Source organism: Equus caballus, chromosome 13 (assembly GCF_041296265.1).
Source record: "Equus caballus isolate H_3958 breed thoroughbred chromosome 13, TB-T2T, whole genome shotgun sequence".
Classification (NCBI taxonomy): Eukaryota; Metazoa; Chordata; class Mammalia; order Perissodactyla; family Equidae; genus Equus; species Equus caballus.
Genome location: NC_091696.1, coordinates 8,985,090 through 8,998,809, shown reverse-complemented (window position 1 = coordinate 8,998,809; position 13,720 = coordinate 8,985,090). Strand labels below are relative to the sequence as shown.

The 13,720-nt window shown below is 43.7% G+C and overlaps 1 protein-coding gene across 2 annotated transcripts in view; it reads right to left on the bottom strand.

The window, feature by feature from the left end:
* ZKSCAN1 (zinc finger with KRAB and SCAN domains 1) overlaps window positions 1-12,680 on the bottom strand; it is a 42,276-nt gene extending 29,596 nt beyond the window's left edge. The window contains exons 1-5 of one of the 2 annotated variants that reach the window (XM_070230617.1): window positions 12,543-12,680; window positions 3,732-4,248; window positions 3,327-3,480; window positions 938-1,029; window positions 537-663 (exon numbers count right to left, since the gene is read on the bottom strand). In XM_070230617.1, coding sequence (XP_070086718.1) covers window positions 537-663; window positions 938-1,029; window positions 3,327-3,480; window positions 3,732-4,154 — 796 coding nt within the window. In that variant the 5' untranslated portion in view covers window positions 4,155-4,248; window positions 12,543-12,680. 2 annotated transcript variants of the gene reach the window in all.
* Window positions 12,681-13,720: the final 1,040 nt, after the last annotated feature.

Sequence of the window (13,720 nt, the reverse complement as noted above, 5' to 3'; positions counted from 1 at the left end):
CATGAGGGAGGCGTGGGTGCAGGTTCACGGAATTATATAAAGCTGTCGCGGAGCAGTGCTCACCGGATGGAAGAAGACACAGAGTCCATGGAAGGATGTTGGTAGGTTCAGGAGCATGGTCCCGGATTACGGTTAGAGAGATGATCAGTTCTCACCTGGCCCTTTATACCAGGAAATACAGATACTGTCAGATGCCCCGACAGAGGCGCCTAAACTAACCCCTGAGGAGTGGAGAAGAATCCTCCCAGGTAACGGAGTGGCTGAAGAGGTAAGGACAAGAACGCAAGAGTATTTCTGACTTCAAATAGCAAAAACTACCTAGAGGGAAAAAATCCACCTGGAATCAGGGAGTCAAAGCACCAGGCTTTTGGGGTTAAATGAACACAAATGTTCTGATTCTCTATCTGGTCTGAAGAAAGGGGCTCAGTGGTCTCTAAATCCTGGTTAACACTCAACTGAACACATCAGAGATCCCACAACTAACAAGAAAACAGGCAAAACAATCTTATCAGACAATAATCCTGCATCAGTCTTACCCTGGGAAAACACGTTCCCATAATTCTCCTGCCTGTTGTCCCTATTGAGATTCCTCCGAGCCAGGTTCTGACATCCCCATTCCTCCAGGATGAGGGACACGGCCATGTCCTCGATCTTCACCATTGCCTGAAATAATGAGATCCCCACACTCAGTTCTCCCGAAGCTCAGGGACAATCCCACTGCCCAAACCTGGAGTCATGGACAGAGTTGACTACAAACCTACAGGATGCTGGGAAAGAAAAGGTGACCATGCCAGGCTCTGGTGCATGGAGGGGGGAGTGAGGCTGCTCTGTGGGCAGGGGCATCAAGAGTGAGTGTCCTGAGTGGAGACTGCTAAAAGAGCTCCAGAAGAGAGGCAGATACGAGGGACTCAGGAGGGCAGAGGGGCCCACAGCTCACCTGGGAATCTGCCGTGAATAGTGCAGATGCCATCGCCTGGTCTCGGGGACTCCCCTCATTATGAGGGGCAGGAACGTGGGTGGCAGGGAGAGCTGAGGGAGGAGAAAGGAGCTGTGAGTAAAACCAGCTCTGCTCTGGGCCTCCCCTCGAAGAAGGGCCCAGGGGCACTCTCTTTCCTGCACCAGCATGCTTGATATTCAACGTTCAACTACAGAATAGATAACCACAGAGAACATGAAGAAAAACCGTGACCTCTACGTTTCCAAGACTTCTAGTCTTAAGCAAGAGTCACAAGGAATCATATAAGGGTCCTTAAAATCACCTGGTCCAACCCCTTTATTTTAAAGGGGAAACTGAAGCCCTGAGGAAACTGAAGTCCTGAGAGGGTAAATGACTCGTCTAATGTCACACAGTTAAGAATGGCAGAACCAGAACCAGAACCCAGGTTCCTATTCTCAGCTACAGAAGTGTGTAACATTTAGCCCATGATTCAAGTCTGGGTCATAATTTAATTTTCTCCAGTCTAAGGAACAGTACCAGGACACGAGAATCCCATTTAGTTGTGAAAAACACACCACGGCTTTAAAAATCTTTAGCTGTAGGATCTTGAAAAACAGGGTAAGAAGGGGATCATCTTACTTCTGGGTAAGTTTTTCCATTTCCATCCCTCTACTTTTCTCTCTCACTGAACCAAAGAGTTTTTTGATAAAATGTATACACGGTTCAAATGTTGACAAGACATTTACAAGAGTACAAACGCCTGGGTTGACACTCATCTAACCAGACATCTATAACATAGCGAATGATCACACTAATTGCAGTGTGTAAGAGCAAGCAGAACAATTTTCAAGTGCGAAATTGAAATCCTCCCTTGCCAAGTAATAATAGATTTGGAAATGTTACTGCTAAACAGGTAATGTTACTGAGCCGCAAAGATATTAGGGAAATGAATTTGAAACTGAATTACTAAACCTTGCACCTATTTCAGAACTTACAATAATAAGACAAGCTAAGTAAAATGTACAAAAAGATCGAGTACCCAGCACTTCAACTTTCTGACAGTTAGGAGCACTCCGGAAGACGAAGCGCACAAAGAAGAAATTAAGAATGAGTGTGTATGCCTCAATTCGTTGAGGAACTCTGTACTAAGTAATAAGTGTATGTACCAGGGTCTCTGAAACTAATTCTGGCAACCTGAAGCTCTAATCTGGCACTTAAAACCATGAATATCCTCCTCAATTTCCTGATTTTCCCCTGTGGAGTGTAGAGAGACCCTGCAATCCCTGGAAGGGGTTGGGTGGACAGTGGTGGATGACATCACAGTGCATTGGTATATGTGGATTTCTCCAGCACGTGAATGCTGGCTATCCTCCAGGATATACAGACAAGAATGCTTCCTTAAGTGCTAATATTCCTACCCCAAATGTCATCACAAATAGACACACTGGCTAAGGAATGTGCCTTTATCAACTCTTCTTGGACAACTATAATTTTAGCATGTTATTGTTTATACTGATATCCTATGCACCTACTTTGATTTTAAAACTGGATAAAGATATTGTTAAAAGTCCCTCAAAGGAAAAAAAATTAAAACTGAGTTTTATTTATATGACCCTGAAGTGATTTTCTTCCCCATCATGTTCCTCACCCAAAAACAAAATATTTTTCCATTGTTTGAAATTTCTAAAAGAAACCTAGAAGAGCGAAGTTACAGAATATTTTTATACATTTTAAATAAAATAAATTTTTCTTTTGGAAGGAAAAATTTTTTTTTTTTTTGAGGAAGATTAGCCCTGAGCTAACATCTGCTGCCAATCCTCCTCTTTTAGCTGAGGAAGACTGGCCCTGAGTTAACATCCATGCCCACCTTCCTCTACTTTCTATGTGGGACATCTACCACTTGCCAAGCGGTGCCATGTCCGCACCTGGGATCTGAACCGGTGAACCCCGGGCTGCCGAAGGGGAACGTGTGCATTTAACTGCTGAGCCACCAGGCCGGCCCTAATAAAGTGAATTTTAAAGATGATCCTTTTTTAACATAATTTATGACATACTAGGGTGTTTCAAAACCCAGGCTGAAAATATATCATCTCTTCCCAGCACTTTCCTATAAAAAAAAATCTGCTAGACATCCAGAATGCTGACAATTCAGTAAATAACGTAATGTCCACTCAAGTTCACTATGCACATTTCATGTAACTCGTTAGTAACATTTGACTCCTGAGATTCGTCTGTAAGTTATATTTCTCTTCATGTTTAATAATGATGACAACCATGTATAATGATAAAAACAGCATGCTTCTTTATTACAGGCACTTAGCAACACAGAGAGGGCACACCCACCCGAAACAGTCTGCCTCTTTCTCCCACATGAAGATTTGCTTCTTACCTCGTGACTGTAAGAGGCGGGGTTTCCGAGATGAATGCTTGAAATGGGACTGGGCAGCTTCAGGATGAAGGTCAAAGCTCGAGGACTCCTGTACTGGATCCAGAGGCACCATCCCCCTTGCGAGCATCTCAGGTCCATGAACTTGACCTGGGACCTGAGGGACAAACAGGTTGGGCTCACGGGTAAATCGTATTTTAACAGGAATTTAAACAAATGGAAAAACCATTACGTATACCAGTGGATGCAGTGGGGAGAAGGCCAGAATACTTTTTAATATCCAAACCGAGCTGAGAGAATAACCACCACAAAGACTACTCACACTAGATTTAAATGAGTAACTTTCTCTTTGTTCCAGTCTCAAAGTCCACGTGCTGCTCACATACAATAGGTTCCACTCCTTCTTACCTGCTGTCCTGATAAATCAAGCTCCAAATCTTCCAGAAGGGTCACAGCCTCCTCCCCACTATCGGGACGGTACTCCTGCAGCCAGACCTGGAGCTCCTTGGGCAGAATGGAAAGGAACTGCTCCAGCACGAGCAGCTCCAGAATCTGCTCCTTGGTGTTTATCTCTGGTCGTAGCCACTGATGACAAAGTTCTTTCAGTCGACTCAGAGCCTCTCGAGGCCCAAAAGTGTTCTGGTAACAGAAGTGCCTGAAACGTTGGCGGAATATCTCCGGGTCAGGAGGAGGGGTGTCCTGCAGGCTGGAATCCTGCCCCCACATGTGGTCCTCCTCATCTTCCTCTTCCACCTTCACTATGACAATGCCATCCTTCTCCTGGGCAGCCTGGGGGGAGAGACCCGTGGCTTCCCTTGATTCAGCAGTCATCGTTCAGGCTCGGGGAACCGACTTGATCCAAATAGGGTCTGTGCTCTCCTTTCTGTCCTAGGAGATGTTTCTGGTACTTGTTTCTGCACTATTCCTGAGGTATTGAAAAAAGTTATTAGCACCTTTATGAAAAGTGAACTGTGCTGCTAACCCTTCATACAAGGCTTCACATCAAGGCGCTAAGAATGCCTCTGAACAGTAAAGGGGGAAAAAAAGCCTCAGGGCTGCACTGTTTTCACTGTCACTTTGTTTTTCACTGTCACTCTGTATATTAAGGCTTGCAAACAGAAACCTCCAACAGGCGAATTCCACCCTCAGGGTGTTTGTCGAGTCTGAGCACCTTACCTCCAGGAGGACAGCAGGTTGTGACATCAGGTGTTTAAACTGCTTAGCCCAGGAGAGCTGAAGGTCAGCAGGGTGCCAGGCACCAGGCTCCACACAGGGCACGCAAAATGGCATATCCTGCCACAATAACCCCAGCAGGTGGGCACAAGTGCTAGTACCACTTTACAGATGACGTGACTGAAGCTTAGATAACTTCATTTGCTCGCTAGCAGGTGGTTACCTACCCGGTGGAGTCAACATTCAAGCCAAATTTGAAGTCCTGCCCTTGCCAATCTACCACCTGGCTACTTCTATTATTTCTTCTTTTTTTTAAAGATTTTATTTTTTCCCTTTTCTCCCCAAAGCCCCCCGGTACATAGTTGTATATTCTTCATTGTGGGTCCTTCTAGTTGTGGCATGTGGGACGCTGCCTCAGCGTGGTCTGATGAGCAGTGCCATGTCCGCGCCCAGGATTTGAACCAACGAAACGCTGGGCCGCCTGCAGCAGAGCGCGCGAACTTAACCACTCGGCCACGGGGACAGCCCCTATTTCTATTATTTCTATAGGTGCCTTAGTCAGTCTAAAGCTGTGGTCTTCAAAGCACAAGATGATCTACCTTGGGTACAGAAAGAAAACGTCAGAATGCCTATTTATATTGTAAGCATTAGAGAAATTAAGCATATTTTATGTACAAATTGACACGAACAACCTCACTTGGTCTACATGTTGAACTGCCCCATGTCACACAGGGTGTATGATACATCCCAAAGGAAGAGTGGGAGGCCCCTCCCTCCCGTACAGAGATGCCCTCATTCACTCGTTCACTTTTAGGTACTGTGGTGTTTCCCAATTTACCTGAGAACACTTAACGGAAATAATGGATTATTTTTACCCAGCCTTAACTAATGGCCTTCCTAAAAGAGACAAGCATGGGGGGTGGGTGGAATGGGTGAAGGGGGACAAATGACACAAACTTCCAGTTATAAGATAAATAAGTTGTGGGGATGTAATGCACAGCATGGTTACTATAGTTACTAATACTGTATTGGATATTTGAAAGTTGCTAAGAGAAAAGATTCTAGAAGTTCTCATCACAAGAAAAAAAATTTGTAACTATGGTGATGGATATTGACTTAGTGTGGTGATCATTTCGCAATATATACAACCATCAAATCACTATGTTGTATACCTGAAACTAATATAATGTTCTGTCAATTATATCTCAGAAAAAAAGAGAGACAAGCAGCTTTAAAGATTCTTCCAGAGAAACTACAATTAGAAGAAACACCAATGATGCAAACACACGTGAACAAGAAAATGGTACAGCTGAAGCTTCTATCTAGAGTAAGGTTCTACTCTGCCAGATTAGAGGGTGAAAACCAATGTGGCTCTAAATCAAACAAGAAGTCAACAAATAAGAAGGCAGCTCCTTAAGAAAACAAAACAGAGTGTGAAGAACTATTATGAGAACAGGTGTATGCTGGGAGATGTTTCCACTGTTAAGTAGTTTTAACTGCCAAAAATCATACTAAGTATCCTGGAAAAATCCTTATTACACATTTTAAAAACTTGGAGGGGCCAGTCCCGTGGCCAAGTGGTTAGGTCTATGCGCTCTGCTTCGGAGGCCCAGGGTTTCGCAGGTTCAGATCCGGGGCACAGACCTAGCACCACTCATCAAGCCATGCTGAGGTGGTGTCCCACACGGAAGAACTACAAGGACCTACAACTAGGAGATAGAACTATGTACTTGGGGGCTTTGGGGAGACAGAAGGAAAAATAAAAAGATTGGCAACAGATGTTAGCTCTGGGCCAATCTTTAAAAAAAAACTTGGAAAAACTTCCTCATCTGTTTAAAAATGTTCCAAATCAAGAATTTTAGTGGGTCTTAGGCCTGTTTGTTAAAAATATAAAACACCTTTAGATTAGTTTGTAAGAACAGATGATTTAAGGGCATGGAAAATGGAACTGTACTAGCTGAATTTCAACAGCAACAAAAAGTTAGCGTGCTTGGTGGACAGCACCAAGCACGAGTTACTAAGCAGTCGACAATGCGTTTCTTCCATGTGAAGTGACAAATCTTTGGGAAATATTTTTTTCACCTGTGCAGCCATCAAAATTAAGCACCAAATACAAGATAGTATCACAATGAGTTAAGCCAAGAGTTTTAGATCAGCAAAGCATTTTTAATTACATGGCTCTCACTAAAAAGTTATTAACAATTTTGGTGGGAAAGGAATCATGTACATTTAAAGCACAAAAATTATTTTTAAAGAGCACGATTTAATGTACTGTTTTATTATACAAAATGTTGGTGTCAACGCAAATAATCAATAATCAATGCATAAATCAAAATTGGGTGAGTTTATTGTATGAGCCAGCCTGAGGACCATACAGCCTGAGAGAAGTAACCTCCACCAGGGGAAGAAGTGCTCCGAGGAAGAAGCGGCGTCTACAGAGAAGTTACACGCCATCTTGGAACAAGGAACACACACCAAGTATAACAGGAATCTCTCTTTTTTACTATAATCATAAGATGTCTTGCTAGCGCAACAGGTCAGTGGTCATGAGATGCACACAACAGGTCAGTTTGACCCTTAGTTTCTGGGAAGAAATGCTTATCTCTAAAGAAATGCTGATCTGGGGTGAGGCATACATCCCTATCTTTAAGGGCATTTTTCTTTGCTTTGGGATATTGTAAATGTTTAAAGCAGATGTACAAGGCACGCTGGATAGGCACGTCAGGTCATTCTCAAAAGCAAGGTCAGGCCGGATTAGTTTTAAACCAACTGGTTTCCTCATATGCCTCAATACATTAACTGTTTTTAATTGCTTTTCATTTATTCATCATTGGTATAACAGCATATGTTTGTAATTTTTATAAATAGTTTTTACTGATAAGAATGTGACCAAAAAAGTTTGGAGATGACTATGTTAATTACAGAAAATATGACTGTAATTTGAGATTTATCACAGGATTAGTTTTTCTTTCTCCTTTGTCCCTAATGAAAAACAGAAATTCTTATTACAATAGCAGTCTATAATAATAACAAAGAACATTACATTCAAAAAGGCTTTCTACATAAATGTAAGAAGATGTGGGAATCAAGTAATTTCTCTAATAATTTTAAACTAGCAAAAGTCCTATTGCAAACCATCTTCTAGCCATTCCCATCGATGGATTCCCTCAGAGCTGTTTTGCACCCCACCCTCCTTGCTGCAGCCTTAATATATTTTTTCAATTTCAGAGCAGCTTTACCTGCTTACAGCTACAATTATTCAACTTCCTAAACACTTCTGCAGATCTACAATATGCAAGGTGCCTGCTAGACTGAGGGGAATAAAAAGATGAGAAGCACGATTCCTATTTTTATATAAATAATTACAGTACAGAGAAGAAGGTGCCAACTGTTCTAAGGAGGTTTCAGTAGCAGTGCAAGAGGAGCCCTGAGAAGTAACTGACAGCCTTAATAAGACAGCTTCTAGGAAGAGGCCCCCGGGAGCTGGGGCACAGAATAGCCAGAACCTCTATAGGAAGAGGCAGCAAGTTTGCCTAGTTTCTCCCCACTGGCTGCTAAATAGTTCCTATAAACCTTAGTTTCTTTCATTTCATTTTGAGAAGTCAAAAGAAAGATGATCTTCTGCTATGCTTCCCACAATTATTTTCCACCACCCGAAGTCAGGCTCCATATCTCCTGCCTAGACTAGTGCCATAGTCCCGTATCGTTTCTCTAGATTCAATTTCTCCCTGTTCCAATACCAACAATACACCAAGGTCAACAGAGTATTGCCAAAGTATGCTTCTGGCTATTCCCTCCTTCTTCTCAATTACTGTCAACGAATCCTCAATATCTACCAATTCAGTGTTCAGACAACACACTACACTACTTTTCTTAGTAGCAAGCCCCTATATTTCAGCCTGTCTGGCCTATTAATGATCCCCAAGCATGCAGTGTGATTTTTCATCCTCACTCTGCTGTGAACCATCTCCCACCCTATCAACACTATGGGTCAAATTTTCACTCACCCTTCAAGATGTGTAATGTCTCCTGACATTCTGAATTAAATAAGGTATCTTCCTCCTTTGAACACCCTTAGTACTTTCTTTGTTCTATCTTATGGCACTTACATCCTCCTTGTATTATCACTATTTGGGTGACAGTTCCTATCTCCACTCCCAACTAAATTTTAAGCCCCTCAATGACAGGGACTCTTGTCTTCTTTGTAATCATCTCCTAGAGAACCTGGCAGAGTTTAATTCTGTTAAACTGAATAAAAGAAATAAGAACCACTCAAACTACCACAGCCCCCCCTGCCATCTGCCTTTTGTGGCAATTAGTGATCAGACGTTCTACTAATATCTCAATCGCACAGGCTCAGATTCTCACGTTCCTTGCCCCCTCTCCTTACATGCATTCAGTGTCCAAGCACCAGGTAGAAGGAATTCTTCGTTCATATATATTTTTCTACCTAGCTGTATGAAGTCCAGATTCCTCCCTTTGGTTCCCTGCCTTCATTTTCTTCCTCCCCACAATTCATCTCCTACCTTATTCTCAGATTCTTCTTCCTAAAACTCTATAGCCTTGCGTCAACACACCGCAGTACCTGGTCCCAGTTTCCCCTCCAGCTTCAGTTCCCATCAATGTCTCTCCCTCCCCCGCAGGAACCTTCTCCATCCAGCAAGATGAGTCTACTCAGTATTTCCCATATTGCCCCTGTATTTTGATTGCTATCCTTTCCTCACATCACACTCAGTGCCTGGGATTTCCTTCCCAGTCTCTCTGCCTTTTCAAATCCTACTTCTCTGTCAGACCTAAGCTAAAATGCCACTTGCCTCTCATCACTGTTCAATTCAAGCCTCCTGGAGGCAGAATAGTAAAAGCCAACGTTTATTGAGGGCTTTCTCTGTACCAGGTATCATATGAAGCATTTCACACAGCTATCATCTCACTTTATAATGACAAACCTAAGGTTTACTGACATTAAATAACATACCCAAGGTCACACAGCAATTAAATGGCAGAGCCAGGATTTGAAATTAGGTCTGTGGGACTCCTCACTTCAAGCTCTAACCATCATACCAAACTCACTCTGTCCCAACATGTGGGGTAAGGAAGGGCTTTTGTGTACATACAGAGTCCTTCTGAGAGGAAGACCCATGAAGGATGATCACTCAGGAATGGGCTTCACCTGCCACCCACTGTTTTCACTGGAGAGCTATGTGACTCAGGAGATACAGGAGGAGAAGCAAGTGGGAATCATCTAAAGTCTAACCAGGTGGGACCTTGAAACAGGATAACTGAACTACTGCAGTAACTAGCCTAGCACTAGAAATCTCTATTTTTATGAAAATTCTATCCTGTCTCAGCTATAGTAAGGAGAATAAAAGGAATCTTCATTTGTGCCCACACTTAGGCCAGAGTTTTAAAGAGCAGAATACTCCTGGATCAGTGGGACTCAATAGGAAGACTCTGAGGAGGAAGTGAGACCTAAAGGGACAGAGACGAGGGCATGGGCATATGCCCTCTTCCCTCAATTGCGACAGGTCCTCTCCCCCATCTCCCAACATTTCTCTGCTCCTACTCTGGACAAGAGAAAGGTCACAACAGCAGTGGAAGGGCTGGGTTTTATTTTAGGTCTCCCAGAGGATCTGAGCACACAATCTTTTCTCCTTTCTTTAAACTCCTGGCCCTAATAGTCTCCACCTAGCATTTGATATGGAAGTTCTTAGGATGTTTCTTCCCCTGTAATTTAATTTTTCATGCCTTCTTTCTCAACCGAACTATTGTTAAGGGTATGCGTCTTTGTGCCTCTTAGACCACTCAGTATGCTTCCTTGCAAGCATCAGTTTTTAGAAAATACTTGACTGAATTTACAATGTCACTATTTTGTGCCTATTCATACAATGTTACCCTCAAATTAGCCCCACAGGCTACCACTTAGCAGCTCACCACTCATCAGGTGATGATTTGGGGCCGGTTCATCTCTCTATGCACATTTCTTTATCTGCACAACGGGGATGAAAAACAGTATTTACCTCAGAGTTGCTGTGAGGATTAAATGAGTTAACATATATAAGGCACTTAAAACAGTGTCTGGCATTTAGCAGGCACTAGAAAAGTATTTTAATTTTTGTTGATAAATTTACAAAATGTAACTGTATTTTGCAATTTTCAGCCTGCTGAGATTAAGCAATGGAAGAAATCCTATAATAGCAGCACAGGTTGGAACAGCTGAATTCCAGTCTCCCACAAATGAGTTACACATCCCCGAGTGAGTTATTTAACCTCTTGGACACTCAGTATCCTTACCTGTCAAGTGTGTGTAAGCGGGGGAGGAGTGGAAAACTACCTCCGGGGTCCCTTTAAGCTGACAACCATTCTGACACACTATCCAATATAGATAAGATTATCCCCCGCATGTGGTTCTCACCAAGAATACAAACGATTTTCTTACAAAAAGGGCTTGGAGTTACAAGCTCAGTTTATTCCAAAGGCTATTTTTCTAAACAGGTCAGTATCTTTTCCAGGGCGTAGTCTTAGAAGTTTAAACAAACCGCCCCCCTGCCATTTTTGAACAGAGCTATAAAATGTCTTAAAATATAAAAACATTTCCTTTAAAAGACAGCTACCTTCCCAAAGAATATTGATACTATCTCAGAATGAAAAGGTAGGATTTAACCGTAACATTCATTTGTATTTAGATACCATATAAAGTTAGAAAAAATTTAAATGCTTAGATCACGTAGAGAACCAGCAAAAGACTATAGTACCAAGTAGCTAGCTTCCGTTTGTACTGTAAGATTGGTGAAAACTGCCTGAAATAATGAACAAGAATCCTGCATACAAACTTGGAGAAACATTCTGGGGCAAATTATCATTATGGTTCCCTATGTAGTAAAGTTATTTCTCCACATTTGGCTAGCATATATAGGAACAGTGCTTTGTTGATCTGGTTACAATGAATTCTCCACAATTCAATTCAACAAGTATTTACTGACCACCTCCAATCCGCCTAGCACTGGCCTGTACAATAAATGCTTTCTTTGGTCCCAGGCCATGTAACAGCCACTCTCTATAATGAAAGTATCTTATTGTGTACCGGAGGCACTGCAGGAAAGGGAAGGGAGGGGAGCAGTGTCAGGCTAAACGGTAGCTGAGTTTTTCAATTACACTGACCAAATCAAATGATTTCCAAGTTGGAAGGGACTTTTGAGAAAATCTAGTTAATTTTATTGATGACAAAATTGAGAGTTGGCCAAGTGTTTTGTCTTATCCAAGGTCACTCGGTTCATCAGGCTCCTAACAGCCTGTGCAATTTCCACAAATGCCCTTCACTGTTCACCCACTCCAAGTCAAGCAGAGCAACCACCGAGAACTAAAAAATCTACCTAATCTTCCGGACAGCTCATTTTTAAAAAGCCTTCAAAATACTCATTAGCTGAAAGTGAGAGAGAGTGGGATGTACATAATCGCTACTAGATCTGAATCACTTCTTTCTCCATTCTGACTAGGCTTCAAAGACTCCTGAATCACCACTCGCGAGTGGGGGTGGGGTGAAAAGACACAGGTGATCTCGAAACACGTATGCGGCACCTCAAAATGCGTCCACTGCTCGGCCTTCCGCATTTTTCACCTCGAGGTCCTGGAAGACCCCGAAAAAAAAATCTCTCATTGGAATCAAAGCAAATGGCGACTTAGGAGGAGCAGAAAAATCAGACAGGGGTCGCTTCGCTCGCGATTCTCTGAAACGTCAAACGACGATGACGACACCGCGGGCGAGAGGCCCGAAGGGGCCGTAGACGCCTTCTCCCCAGGTCTCCGAGCTCCCCTGGACGCTAAGCCCTCGCCCCATCCCCGCCTGGTCCCGGGGTGGGGCGGGGACGTCCCCCCGGGGGACGGAGCTTCCTACAGCCGGGCCTGGGGAGGGGACAGGGTCACGGACTCTCGTCACACTCCGCCCGGGCGGCCTGCAGGGCAACCCGGGCCGCAGCTGCAGAGCCCACCCTCACGCACACACCCCTGCGGCCCCGCCCGCCCTCCCCCGAGGCCGGCCCCAAGTCTCACCGTGAGCCCCGGGAGCGGCCTGGGGACGCTGGGCGAGAGAGGGGAGCCGACTCTGGGGCTCAGGCCGGCCGAAGGGCGCTGCACACGGACCTAGGCCCTCCCGACGCCTCGACACAGACACAATGAGTCACAAAGGCCGGAAGTGTGTCAGCACCTCGCCTTCCGGGACTGCGCGGCGCTTCCGGGTCCTCTCTAGGAGCGCGGGAGGATTTTGCATCTCGGTTCCCGAATTGCTAGACTGGGGACCTGCCCTCGGGGGATCAAGCCTCCAGCTTTGAAGTTCCCGTCCTCAGTTTGCGCGTCCGGAGTTAATGCCGGGGACGGACGAGAAGGGGCTTCAGGCTTTACGAGATACAAACAGACTGTCCAGCTCAGACACCAGTCCGTATGATAATTAGATTTCTCCTGTCTTTCCATCTCTGGCAGTCCTTGTAGTAATTATAGTTATTACCAAGCAGTAATAATATTTAGTAATTGTATGTCTGTGACAGAGGTTCTGAAACAAGGCTGTAGACAGAGGAAGATCAAAGTGAAGCCAGGGGTGGCTGATTTCACAGAACTGCCATGGTAGCTTCTCTCGGGCCCTGGAGATTTTTGTCAGTCGAGAGGATGGTGTTTTCAAATACTTGACACAGCCGAGTTAGTTATGAGGTTCTGTGTTTTGCTCATGTGGCACATGCTATTATATCAGTTTAAAGGAGGTTTCAGAGGAATAATAACAGACACTTTTGCCTTCAAGGTGCTTTAAAAACCTTCAACAATTATGGCCTTGACCTTTACCTGGCAAGGTAAGGCAGAAATAATGCTCCGCCTGCAAGCGTGACCACAAGCTTTAATGGCTGTGACTTTGTTCTACCTCCCAAAACAAGTACATGGGAAAGACTGAACTTAGTAGCTTGGTTGCATGACTCCTATTACGTGGGGGAGATTACTTTTTTTTTTAAGTAATTTTATTGGGATTATAAAGGTTTATACCTTTGTGTAATTTCAGGAGTACATTGTTGTTTATCAATTCCTGAATACACTTCATCGTGCTGGGGGAGACTACTCTTTACAAAATACTTGAAAACTAAAAAAAAAACAATTACAGTGTCATTAAATGAAGATTGCAAAATGGAGAAAAGTAATCACTTGTAATCCCTCCACCTTAACTGGACTATGATGGCTTTAATTTATCC